Source organism: Buceros rhinoceros, unplaced genomic scaffold, assembly GCF_000710305.1.
Source record: "Buceros rhinoceros silvestris isolate BGI_N320 unplaced genomic scaffold, ASM71030v1 scaffold7325, whole genome shotgun sequence".
In the NCBI taxonomy this organism is placed as follows: domain Eukaryota; kingdom Metazoa; phylum Chordata; class Aves; order Bucerotiformes; family Bucerotidae; genus Buceros; species Buceros rhinoceros.
This window is the reverse complement of record NW_010413351.1, coordinates 147,035-160,846: the sequence shown is the minus strand read 5'-3', so window position 1 is coordinate 160,846 and position 13,812 is coordinate 147,035. Positions and strand designations below refer to the sequence as shown.

General features: G+C 40.5%; 1 protein-coding gene across 1 annotated transcript in view; it reads left to right on the top strand.

Moving 5' to 3' along the window:
• Positions 1-13,812, top strand: part of TBCD (tubulin folding cofactor D) — a gene marked incomplete at its 5' end in the record, with an annotated part of 93,904 nt that overhangs the window by 49,896 nt on the left and 30,196 nt on the right. Inside the window, 7 exons of the mRNA XM_010136695.1 lie at positions 771-851; positions 1,601-1,674; positions 2,608-2,725; positions 3,209-3,269; positions 4,572-4,594; positions 11,255-11,286; positions 13,374-13,436. Coding sequence (XP_010134997.1) covers positions 771-851; positions 1,601-1,674; positions 2,608-2,725; positions 3,209-3,269; positions 4,572-4,594; positions 11,255-11,286; positions 13,374-13,436 — 452 coding nt within the window. The remainder of the gene's footprint in view (positions 1-770; positions 852-1,600; positions 1,675-2,607; positions 2,726-3,208; positions 3,270-4,571; positions 4,595-11,254; positions 11,287-13,373; positions 13,437-13,812) is intronic.

Sequence of the window (13,812 nt, the reverse complement as noted above, 5' to 3'; positions counted from 1 at the left end):
TAATCACGCAAAAGATATGAAAAGGTGAAGTTAAGGTAATCCATGTGTCCTTAATTTCGTCCATTTGCGCGTGCCGTTTTGACACAGACACTTTCTACCGATGGTAAATAATCTTTCCAAGATTATTGAAGGTACAGCAGGTGTACTGAGAAAACATTTCACTTCTGCTGACCTTTGCGTTCAATAGTTGATGCTTCTGAGGACTGGAAAGCGAGTGTGGCTGTAAAGTTAGGTACCTAGACAATGAATTCTGGAGTCCCTTACATCTTAGGTCCTCACCCTGCAGCCTTAACATTTTTTGTCAGAATTGAATTTTTGTGTATGTTTGATTTTTAAAAAGGACAAATTAAACCCCCATATTCAATTTTGGACCACTGTATTTGTGAAGATGTAGCACATTTCTATAACTTAATTTCACTTTTCTCCAATCAGAAATAATTGTTTAAGTTAATATACGCATCTAGCTTTACTAGCATGTAACAATGGGAATTTAATGCTCATTTTTGCTTTTTGTTGCTGTCAAGCTTTTTGTATGTATAGTAGTTTTTATAAAGAATCTCTAAGTTTTACAAAAGTGATTTAAATTCTTTTCAATAATTGTAAAATTTTTCCTATGGTTTTACTTTGTTCAGCCACATCTCATTCAGGAGAAGGCATGTTTAAGTATTTTGATTGCTTTAAAACTTGAGGATTTAAATCTTTGGAGTAGCTAGTGTTAAATGCACAGATACTGATTCCATGCTCTCTCTATACGGACATTTCTTTTTCAGTGTGTATATCGCTGGCTTTCCTGAGTATACACAGCCAATGATCGATCATTTAGTTAACATGAAGATTAACCACTGGGATAGGTAAGTTCATAAAGTCTAATAGTTAATATCTTGGAACTGACTCTTCTGCATCTCATGCTTTCCTAGATTATTTTTGTAAGTTGTACTTAATGCTAGAGTTTGCAATAGCATTTGACCAAAGGAAACAGGACAAGCTGATGTCATCTATACCTCCCTAGCATATTGCCACTTAAAAGATGGTTATGAATTTTGTCTTTTTGCCATGACCTCAATTTAATGGATTAATAAAACACATTTGTAGGGCATATAGTGTATGTGAGGGGTAAACAGCATCACCATGCAATTATCATAATTAAAGTAGATTTCAGGCATAGAGATGGTACTTAGTCATATTCAGTGTTCATGGAGATTAAAATGTGTACATATAATACAAATGAGATTGTATCAGTGCTGATAATAGTTTGCATCATGAGAAATAATAGTAGTTTACTGTAGCGTCCCTGCCAAAGCACAGAACGAGCCCTCAGGTCCTACCATCCACACCGGAGTTTTTCTTTGTCTCTTTCAGCAATAAGTTCTATTCACATAGCTAACAGCTAGCTGGAGGCGGGCTCTTTGGTCCAGCGGTTTGGTTTGTTGGCTTGCTTTGAGGGGGAGAAGCATAGGATGGACAGCGAATACGGTGATTTTTAATAATGCTGGACTCTTTATTTTGGCTGGGGACACGAGTCCCCTCCTGACATTATTTTTTCTAATACATTATTTCTACTAAACTGCTAACCCCCAAAAATGCTTTTTTATATCTTCAGTGTTATTCGAGAACTTTCAACCAAAACTCTGCATAACCTGACTCCACGGGCTCCTGAATACATGGCGAGTGTGGGTAGGTAACAAATACGTTGTGCATACCGTGCTGTGTCGTGCGTTGTAGCTTGTGGAGCAAAACTGTTTTAAGAAGATTTAAACACGCCCTATGACTTTAATACAAATTAAGATTTCCCCTACAACTCAGTGCAGTGCAGTGACACTAACAGCTTTACCAGTTTTCAGATTTTATGTGAAAATTATGAAATGCTGATGGATCTTTTTTTCATCTGGTGACTGGACTTCAGTTGTCTGGCTACACGAGGCCCTGCCAGTTCCAAGATGAATAAATGGGTGTAGTTGTGTTGCAACAATGCAGGCAGCTAGCCCTCACATTCCTGCCTCCTGCTTTGCTGATGTGGCTTTGATGTCACAAGGGGTGGGAGGATCTGTTTTGTCTTGTCCAGTCCGACATCTTCAGAAGGATTCCTTTTTGACTGTTGTGTGTGCAATCAAATGTCTCTTAGCGTGAGTTTGGGATCCATGGGTCGGCCCACTCAAGATTCTGAGGCTGTACTAGCTGCGTTTTGGTGTGGCTGAAAGATAGCAGCCGACACCCAGGAGGGTCTGTGCTCCCAGATCTTGCCTGGCCCCCCTGTGGGGGACCGGGAAGGTGGCAGTTTACGTGGAAGTAAAATGCCATGGAGGTACAAGCCTAATTTCCCTTATGGCTCAGGCAGCCCAGTGCCTAATAGCAAGTATGTTATTTCATTTACTCCAAACAGGGAGGTAGTTGTGCATACAAAACTTCTTGGAGAGGTTTAGTACGCTTTTCAGAATTCACTCACGTTTTTAGGAACTGGTTTTCATATCGTGGCTAGGGTATATTGGCCTGACTTCCCAGAAATGTTTTTCTCATGTTACTTCAGGGCAGACATAACTACATTTAGAACTGTGATCTGTCACTATGCTTTGGTTTTTTTGAAAAAATAAATTATTTAATCTCTTTCAGTTTTGCCAAGACTTCTGCCTTTATCAGTGGGTACGGATCTGCACACACGCCATGGGGCAATTCTTGCCTGTGCTGAGATCACCCATGCACTGTGTAAACTAGCAGAAGAGAATAATAGGTATAAATGCAAGATTATCTTGACTATAAATTTTCCTTTCATGTCTTTCATGTCTCATCTATTGAAAGCTTCCTGAGTATAATTACGGAAATCTCTTTTACTCTACTTCTTTTCCATTGCATTTTTGTTTGTTTTGATTGGTCATGCCAAGTTTTCACATTTTATTCTGTGAGGTTACAAACTTAAGTCTAAATTCATCATCAGGAAACTGCAGTCATTCGCTGCCTTACTTGGAGAGTTCAGGGTTGTTATTTGAATATAGATTAAATCCCCTTTCCCCATAAGCATGCTGCCTTCCTTGTGCGGGGACTGTCTTTTGTCTTCGGTGTTGGAGAATACCTCTTCAAGAGCTTGTTGAGTTGAACTGATTTAATTCTTGGTGCTGAATGGTGCAGATAGATGGATAGATAGATATACATGAAAGAAAAAACATTTGTAGCATGATTAGGCATCCAGTCTTAAAAATTTTGTATACCTTTGCAGATCTATAACATATTATTTCAATGAAAAATCATTGGAGGGACTCAAGCAAATCCATCAAGAGGTTTGTAGCAAGAATATTTTTTAACCTGATGTTGTGTTACATGTAACAGTTCAGACAACTGTTCTCCATCTTCCTCTTCCCCTCGCCCAAAGTAAACAGTCTCACCCATGGGAACTTGGGCACGGACTGAGAGCTGGATGTCCTCGGCCATGTGTCATCCTCCAGTGAAATTTGGTGTTTGGTCCCCTTCTGTTCTGCCCTCTTCTTGGCTCAGCCACTTTCTGTGCTGGGTTTTGGGATTTCATTGTGAAATCCTCACGTCCATAAGTTACCTGTTCATAGCTCTCAAAAGCGATACTCTGTGTTTCAGCTGATGCACTGCCTTTATCTCTGCTTATGACAAATGACATCTTGTCCTGACCATAGCAATTTAAAATGCTTCTACAGAGATAATTTTGCCTAACTTGTCCTTGTAATTAAGTCATCCCATGACGTTGTCTTCTTCCTTTGGCTCCTGTTTCTTCCCCTAATGGAACAGACAATACCTCAGCGTTCTGCAGGATCTGTAGTACCTCAGTCCCAGTTCTGAGGTGCTAAAGCTGTCTGGCTTCACCGTTTACCCATTGCAATTTGAGAGACATCCATGCCTGTCTAATCCTGTGCTTAGGGGAAAGCTGCTGCTCCAGGTTGAAGGAGCATCCTTGTCCTTGTTTAACTTTTGCGTGTTGAAATGCCTGAGAGCTTGCTCAGCAGTGTCTGTGCTGTTGCAGTGGCCTTCATTTGTTATGCCACTTTCCAGTTTCTGCTGGTGTCTCTTCTTAAAACTGATCCTCTAAGTTGGTGTAACTTTTTAAAAAAATGTGGGTTTTTTGGTTTTTACTGCATACAAAATTGACTGTCTCTGTATTTGGAAGATGGCCTACAGTAATGTTAACAATGAGGTCATGTTTTCAGTCACATTTCAACTTTTGTTTTTGCTGTTTAATTTATAGCTTTCAAAGTTACTCTTAGTTTTTAGACAATGCAGTATATTGTCATTTTAAAAGGGCCAACTGTGGAAAGCAAATGTATTTTTAAAAGCCAAACTAGCTTCCATGGCATGTGGAGGAGCAGCTAGCATCTGAGATTAAGAAAATCAGTGCTTTATGGATGTGTGAAATTTATTTTCTTTAAATGTAAAATTCAAATGGATATAGAGAGGTTTTATTAAAAAGATTTTTCCTTTGAATTTTATTTTAAAAATAATCCCCAGTTGCTTAGCTCACAGTACGTAGACACTGCATTCAAGGAGGAAAAATGAAAACACTTGTATCAAACAAACTCTGCTAATAATGATGTTTGTTGCCTTTTTTTCCCCCCCAGCTTTGCAGCCGTCAGTTATACAGGTAAGAAAATAGATGCAAAAAAATTATTTTTTATATTGGACACTATCAGTTAGAAGTAATGAAACCAGCAGGATCAAGGGGGGTGTGGATCTGTACAGTCCCAGAGACTGCCCGTCTCTCACTCAGCAGCAGCCAAGCCTGCCCATTCCTCCGGCTTTGTCTCCCTCTGACAGAGGCTGGTGTCGTCTGGAGATGGTTGTGGTGTGGAGAGTGCGAGTCACAGGCAGGGTAGATTAATGGGGAAGTGGTCAGTGCTGGTCTCGATATTGTGATAGGGACAGTTACAGGAAGGCAGGAATGTGAAACAGAGTACGCTCCCTAATCCGTGGCTTCGCAGCGCGTGATGGAGTTCTTCCCCATCGCTCCTCCGAGGTGCAGTACCTCGGGTTCGGCCTGTAGAAATGACCTTTCACTAATGAGTCCAAATATTATTCATTTATTTTTTAAAGGAGTCTCTATTTAAATCCTGGAGTGACTTTCTTCATCCTGTGTAACGAGTAGGTCAGGAGCATTACAAAAGATTCAATGCAGTTTTTCAGCTCTAGTGCCAAAGCAAATGTAAATGAGTTTTCACTGAGTTGTTTTTCATTTCCTATTTATTGAAGCTTCCAGGGAATAAAGGGAGTTTGCCTAAATAACTGTTAAGTAAATGTGAATTAAAACTGGTGACTTTAGAGTTTGTTCCTAAATTTAAGGTAATCGAAACATAATTAATGATTTGTGTTTCCTAATGATTGTATATGCAAATGAGGGGGGTTCTGCTTTAGCTGACATTCTTTGAGCTTTTGGGCAGTTTAGTTCACCTCTTTGCACACAACATATCTGAAGAAAGTAGACCTGAAGTAGTTCTTGATGTAATTATTAATTATAATGTGGAGAGTTTTTACGTAAGATTTTATATCCTGAAGCTTTCTGAAAAAATGTTAAAATTTACTTCTGCAGGGTCATACGTCCTGATGTGAAACTTCCACTGCGAAGTTAGCTTGTACTGGCGGATGGTTTTAATGCTGATACTGTATATTAGTCTCTTTGTGGGTGGCTGTCTTGGCTCCCATAAATTCTTTAATGTCAGGGTGGAGCTTGGGTGTAATTTGTTTTTGTCATAATGTGCACTTCTTGCACTTAATGGTATTTATAAGATGCCTACAGAAATGTTTTCATTCTAGATAAGACTTCTAATTCAACTCCAAGCAAAACTGATTCACGGCTGTTTACTGTAATACTTAGGCTGAGACAGAGATGCCTACTGTAATCCATATTTTAAAATATCGGTATGCATAAAATATTTTAAAATAGGACCAGAAAAATAAACTAGGTTATAAAAACAAACCAGCAATTTGAGTATTGCTGGGCAAGCATTTAGAGAAACAAGCCAAACTTGTTCTGTGATGAGTAATTATTGCACGTAATATTCCAAAGATTTTCATTTGAGAAATTGCTACCGGGAATTTTCAGTGTAACACCATCTTGTAGGAATGTTGAAAACCTGTGTGTTTCATTCATGTTTCTAGTTTTTAAACTGCATCAACAAAAAGCATCAGGCCACATCTCTCAACTGTTTCTGAGATATTTTGCTTTCACTTCTGGTCTTTTTGTGGACCAAATGGATTTTAGTGCTTTGATCAAGCTGCTTTCAGAAATTGCATTGGCCTGTGAGAAAGGGAAAAGGAAGTAAAGTGTAAAAAAAAAAACTGATTTTTTTTTTTTTTTAAGTTGTAATTTAGAAATTTTAAGCTGGAAAATGGGTCTTGATTAAATGAGTTTGCCTAAAGTTTAGGATTCCATTGAATCCCTAAGTACCTCAAGCTGAAAAGATGAAGCCAGAGTGCTGTAATGAAGACCTTCCTATAATGAACCATCTTACTGTGTTTAGCAGCTCTTGTAATGTCTTCAACCTGACTCTGAATGGTGGCCGTGAGTTCTCCTTCCGACAGGACGCAGTCCAAGTTTGGAGTTACACTGCACAGTCTCTCAATTCTGAGTGTAGCTGAAGCAATCAAATTTGTTTATACTAATTGTACTAAGTCCTCTCCTCTACTGTATTTTTTTTTTTTAAATGCAAGTATCTTTCTGTCTTCCTGTGTAAGTCCTTCTCTGGGTTTATGTAGCACGCTGAAAAAGGAGAATGCAAGCCCAGGCACATCAGTATGTACTTCCTTCCATGAGTCCTGCTTCTGACACATTTGATGCACTAGTTTGTCTTGAGGAGCTGGTTGGTTTAAGCATTTGCATGTGCACTTCCAGTCGGGTATTGCGCAGAGGGCCTGATTTTCTGTATTAGATGGGCACTGGTCATAGCAAGTCATATGCAAACTGTGCCACTTAGAGTGTTTGTCTGTTGTGCCTGCTTTGTGCTATACAGGTTCTAGAGTTAGGAAAATTGAGCTGTATTTCATTGGCTTTAGACATTACTTTTATATGTAAAAACCTAAGACAAACTTGTGGCATCTGTTGCTTTGATGTGTCTTACTTGGGCTGGCAAGTCAGTCTGCCAGTTTAAACACGGTGTAAATGGTCAGCCTGGTTTCTAGCACGCTGCCACTGAAGCAGCATGGTTAGTATCTTTTATGTGTAGCAGATACATTTCTGTAGCGCATATTAGACCTTGTACTGGTTCTCAATACGAAAAATCCTCAGGAAAAAAATACTTTTAATAGTAGTTCTGTTAATATAAAAATCTGATATAAGGATCTTGACTGAATATTCAGCTGAATAGATATTCAGAATTTTTTTACCCTTTCTTATAGCTGGTTCTGAGTCTGACAACACAGGTCTTCATACACAGAGCTGGGTAACGAGGCAGTTTAGGGATGGATGTGGAAGTGCTGCAGACAGATATGCTGGGCCCCTTCCAGGTAGTTGCACTGCACTTCTGTGTTTCAGCAAATGTTCTGTTTATTGAGCCTTCAGGGTTCCCATCAGAGTGGGCTGTGCCAGGACGCAGAGTGTTTGTTAGCGACTCCCACGCAGGATGATTCAGTTCGTGCAATGTGCTGCGTGCACCGAGTTTTGCTCTGATCTCATTCTTGTAACATATGAAGCGACTGGCTGTGCGTGTTAGACGGACAGCTGAGAGACGAGCAATTTTAGGGTTTTAGAGTAGTAGTCTGCGTAAGTTGTACCGTCATCTTCAGAGTTTCAACTTTTCCACAAGAGGAAGATAGCCCGAAGGTGTTGACAGGTGCTGGGCAAAAGAGAGACTCGTCTCATTTCAAAGACCTTTAAGGTTGGAACTAATCTTGATGGTTTCAGGGCAAATGTGTTTCTTGGCAGTCATCTAAGCAGGAGAGTTCTTTAGACATACTAACTTAGTCAGCAAATAATTCCAGCCTTGCTACAAAGCTCATCTTAACAATTCTTCCAAGTTTGAATTATTTTTTGTGTCCAGTGGCACAATGGCTCTAGGAGATGGTGCGGTTCTGTGTTCAGAAGAGTTATAAGGTGAAATTCTTCTGCTACTGATTGAAGGTCACTGGGAAGACTCTCAGTTCCGCAGAGCCCGGATTTCACCTGTAGTCTTCTGGTGTTAGGATACCACAGAAAATGTGTACAGTCGGCGTATAAATTTACAGTAACCTAAAAATAGGTGTTTGTCAGCTTAGTATGGTTTATTCTCTCCATCTTCAAGGGATGACCATAAGAGCTGTATTAAATACACAGGCTTGTTCATCTGTCTCAAAGGTACCTCCTCCCTCCTCTGTCCCCCTTGCAATGGAGCCGTTTTGTCCTTCCAAAGCCCAGTCAGTGCACAACCTGGGCCTCTTCAGAGACCTCCGTTCCATTTGAGACAAAGAGTTCCCGTGGGGAATAACTGGCTGCTGTTCATCTGGAGATGAAGATACTCATTCCTGGAAATTGAGGATTTAAAATTGAATGTCTTCAGCTATTCCAGTAGTTTTCATTCAGATGTTTACAAAAGTGTAGATGCTATTCACTTCTGAATGGCTTCAGTTACTCTATTGGTATAATCTTAAAGATGAATTCTGAATGTCAGTAAGGCATTATACATTTTGATTACATTTTCCAGAAATGAACTGTGACTCGTCCTGGGATGTTTCCAGGAGCTGCACATAGGAAGGAGTGCTTAGGAGCTCAGAGAACTTGAGCCCTGCATCAGTCAGTTTACAAATTGCATTAATAATTAAACCTTGAAACAGGTATATCTATTAATGTGATGCAACTTGGGGATGTGTCTTTGGAAGGAAAAAGAGAGAATACTGACTGTACAGCAAAATTCAGAATCTCTGAATTAGGTAGATCCGTATCTTTTTAATTTAGTGAAATACTGTAGAGCAAGATAAAGTTAATAGAAAGATGTGCAACATGTTTGACAAACTAAACACTGACTGAGGAGAGATCTAGGATTATGATAGAATTCTCAGTTCTTAAAATTGAAATATGTATGAGCTCTGGAAAGGGGAAAAAAATAGATATATTGATGGACATACTGTGTTGTCTAGACAAGAAATAACTTGAAGAGTTTTGCAGAGGAGAAGACACAGTATTGCAGTGCCTTCCAAGATAGATTTGATTATAGTTTCTGCTTACATGGAAATCGTACGCAAATCACTGTCACCAGTCTCCATTCTTGCACAGGGACAACAATCCTCAGTGAAGCTCTAAACTCTGAAATTAAATGGAGTTGATGTAATGCTGGAGGAAGGGGTAGCTGTTAAATTATTAACATAAGAGCAGCTTTAAGTGGCCTGACTTCCTTATTGGCAGCGTGAAGAAGCGGAGAAGAGCAGCCTTTATGACTCAGCTGTTGCTTTGTAGTGTGCACAGAAGTCCGTATCTGAATCCTTGCATCAGCAGACTGTTGCACACCACACAAATTGACGAGATCGTTATTTTATACTCATTTGCAGTAAGACAACAGACAAAGGGCAAGGAATGGGTGAGGACAAAACGAGGGGGGAAAGAAACACTGGAGAAGCAGCAAGGCTTGGCACATCAGTCTTCTGTTTTTTGCTGCTGTCTTGACTCCTTGCATCACTTCTTTGTTTTCTAATTTAAAGTTTTTAGAAGCTGGACAGCAGACAACATGGGAGGAAGGTGGGGTAGATAATACACCTTATCGGCATGGGGATGTGGAACCTGTGCTTGCTTCCTATGATGATAAACTGTGGATTATTACATTCAGCTTAATGTATCAATTGTCTGAAGCAAAACTTTCCCAATTAAAGGAAGTGCTGATGTGGCAAATGAGAATATTGTGGAGCTGGCGTCTCTGCATTACCTGAAAAACCAATGAAAATGTTGAGCTTTCAGAAACCCAAGTGCATGTTATGGGAGGCACCTACTTGTACAGAATGGAAAAACTTGTTTAAAATGTTTAGGCTTTTGAAGCTCATATAAAAGGATAAATTGGAGAACAAAGTTGTAAGAGTTGTTTGGGTTGCTACGTTTGCCTTCTGAGCATAGCTACTAATTTTATGGTGGGGAGGGATGAGGAGAAGAGGGAAGAAAAAGTTTTTAAAAAAAAAAAAACCCCAACAAACCAAGCAACCAAATAAACAAAAAAGCCTTTGTTGTTCCTCCCCCTTGCTGGGAGCTTCTGCCAGAGCATGGCCATGCAAACAGGTGATTAAGGTTTGGCACACCTCAGGGAGGAAATATTCCAGCAGAAGTGAAGGGAGACAAGAATAAGGAGTCGGGGGAGGAAATGACCAAAGGAAGGGCAGGGGTCAAAGGTTCATAAAATGGAAAATATAAGCCACAGAAGGTGACGCCGAGCCGAGCACCCCAAGCAGTGCTCACGGCACCTTGAGGCTATCCGTGTAAGCAGCAGACGTTGCTCAGCAGGGCGAGGAGATGTCTCTAGGCCAGGAGACATGAGAGGCTAAAGAATGGAAACAGGCCCTGCTGTCTCCAGGGCGCTTCTCCCTCTCCCCACTTTCTGCCTCGTTCAGACTCTCCTGCTAGTGCTCTCCGTGGCCAGGCTAATGTTCAGCCAGGATGAGTGGGCTGGACAAGCCTGAGGTCTGAGCTGGGGAGACCATCCTTAAGCACCATACACTTAATTTCAGAAGGGTCTGAAGCGTCTTGGAACATTTGTTTGTTTTTCTCCCTTTTTTGATGTGTTGGAAGGTTTTACCCCTCACTTGTGGTGATGAATGCAAAATCACCTAGGAGAGGGTTTTAGCGGGGAAGGAGAGGGTGAAGAGAGAAGGGTTAAAAACTTTGCCAGGAAAGTAAACCAGGTAACATTTGTGAAAATGGGAACTGGGAAGTGAAGTTTCCAGAGACGAAGGTTTTGTTGAAAAGTTGCATGTGATTGCTTTTCAGCTGTGGAAGTCAGGAGCTTGTAGAGGCTGTAAAACTGAAAACTCCTGGGGCAAGTCACGCAGGTTTGGAGTGCTTCTGAAGCAAGTGAACTTCACAGTCTTTTATTATTCACGTTAAAAGTTAGGAAGACTGGGACTGCATTTTTTTGCAAGAGGGAATTTAAATATTCAGGAAGATTTTGTATAAATCATGCTGAAGTCAAGATCACCGTTGATTTAAAAAGAGGTATTTTAGAGTTGGTCAAAGACAAAACTGCAGGTATTTAGTGACCTGCTTTCATCCTGAAATGGCTTTGGGGTTTTTTCCTCAGTAGACAACGTGCTCAGATCGCTTGTGCTAGGTTACTCTCTGATGGCTATTTCTGCTTTGCAGGGGTTTAGGTGGAGAACTGATGAGACCAGCTGGTGAGTATAATATCTGTGGTGTGAGAGCAGAAAATGTGCAGGAATTAATTCCTCTGTTTACTTTTTCCCTGTTTTTTTCGCATGTGTTGTGTTGAATGCATAAATAAAGTGTGCACAGTAATTAAATAACAAAGTTTGGAGGCCGGTCGGAAGACAGGTACACCAGCAAACTGGCTGCCAGCACACTTGCCAATAACCCTGTTTGTGTAAGAGCTGGAGGTAGTTCTTGGGTTTATGTCACACATTCTCTGCTTCCGTTGTTGCACTCAGAGAGCTTTCTTCAGAGCTGAATTAACTGGCTTCCTTCATAGATTTACTGGGATTCCTCTCCAGAAGAGTTAGATCTGTCCATTAAGACACATGCCATCATGTATCTAGCGATTTTACCATTATACGTGTGCATGCAAAGGTGACGAATAATAAAGACTGTATAAACAACGGTTTGGGGGAAGGGTGGTGTCGCAGAAAAGGTGATGGGTTGTTCACGTGGATTTTGAAGACAGACTATTGTATACAGAACCACTGTAAAAAGGAAGAGCAGTGCAGGAAGAACTGTCCGTCCAGGTAGCCTGGGTGGATCGGGAAATGATGCCAACTTGAATTTCCTGCTCATGGCTGAAAGAAGAAGTGCTGCCTGGCAGATTCCAGCTTTGAAGGTGTGAAGGCATCTAAACGTAGTGGGTAAAGGAGTTTCAGTACCAAGATGGAAGAGTGATCAAACAGAAGGGGTGAAGGGCGCAAGGGGATGTCTGCAGTCTTTGAATGAGCTTGCAGTCTTGTGACATGAAAATGCAGGCTGAAAGAATAGGTAGGGTTTTGTAATATCATTTAGCTTTTGAGCAGCCAAGTATTTTGTAGTTCTGAACAAGGGACTCTTTTGGCATGATAAAACTGTGTAGGTGGAATAAGAGAAGAATTGAAAACGTTCCACAAATTGCTTGCATATCTAACGAAGATGATGGTCTCAACCACAACAGAGCGTAAAGAACTAAGGAGGAACCCCAAGAGTCTTGGGTTTAGTCACATTGGCACACCTCAGGGAAACAGAACAAAGAAGCTGGAATAAGGTATTGAATGGAGTTTGAGCACAGGCAGCCTGATTGTGTGATGTTACTCTAGTGAGAATTGAATTCAAGAGTAGTTTTGGAGCCCAGGGCATTGATTATGAATGAAGATGATGATGAACTGTGGGCAGACCCAAAGATTAAGTTGCAGGAGGAGAGGAAAACTAAAAGGTGGCATTGTACAGTAGCTGGTTCTGTTCTCTCTATCCTCTCTACCAACCCTCCACCAACTCTAAAGCAGTCGGATCGTGAGTAGGGATCTATAGCAATCTGTTACGTTTGAACTAGTCACCAGGAGGTGACAGCTCCTGTAATTCCTAAGTGCCGAGTTTCCCTTTGAGCAGAGGAGTCAAGCTATGGCATAGTAAAAGTTTGCAGTGTTTTCTGTGTTAATCTCCATTCCCCAAAGTAGCCTTGAAACACTAAGACAATTCTATTCTGAAAGTGGTTTTGTAAGCGTAGAACTAATTTAATTTTATAGACTTAAAATAATGGGACTTAATTATTAAAATTACGTTCTCTTGTATTCTGAGTACCAAAGGAAATAAAGCTGCATCCAGTTCCATAGCTCCTGGCTCTGTGCAGTGAACAGATGCCACTCCTTGGAGGTCCAAAAAATGCCAAGCAGCAGCAGGAAACCTTTCATATATATCTGAGTAGTTTTTTAGAGGCTGTGCTATTATCCTTGTCCAAGTTGATTTATGATTAGCGATACTACGCAGCCATTTACAGACTGGTGTAGAAACAGAAGGGTGGGTCATACATACAAACGCACCTCATGTGGCAGAGGGGGGAACACCATCCCGCCAAACAGTGAATTTGCAGGAATGACTAACTCACGTCAGAGAACAGTTACTGCATGGAAGGGGGTTTTTGTATGTAAGAATCACAAGTGTAATTATTTGCAAATTTTCTTAAATTTAAAATTAATGCTGATGGAACTTGATGTGCTTATATCTTCAAAATTGCTGCAATTTCTTTTTTATTATTATTTACCCAGTTGTCAAATTTATTTTCTTACAGTCTGCACTTTAATTGAAAAGTTGTCGCTATCAAAAATGCCCTTCAGAGGAGATCCAATAATCGGTATGTCATGTTTTAAATAACCTTCCATTATCTCAGTAGTTATGCATTAGGCTAAATCATTAATAAACTATGTTTTTCAAAGCAGCAAGATTAGCAAGGTTGGGTGGCCTCGCAAATAAAAATATCAGGAAGATGCACAAATACTCTAACAGAAGCTGGTGCTGGTATTTGTTTTGTAGCTGTTTACTAGTATTTTTTTTGCTGTCGAGTGTCCGGCATGACCAGACGCAGTGTTTGTGCTATGGCCATTGTAATCCAGCTAGAGTGGCTGCGCTGACTGAGACTCACCCCCTCATTTATTCTGGAAAGCCGGAAAAACTCGTTAATATGTATCATTGCGGGTGTTTGTTAAAAAAACCCCAGAATGTGGAGGTTC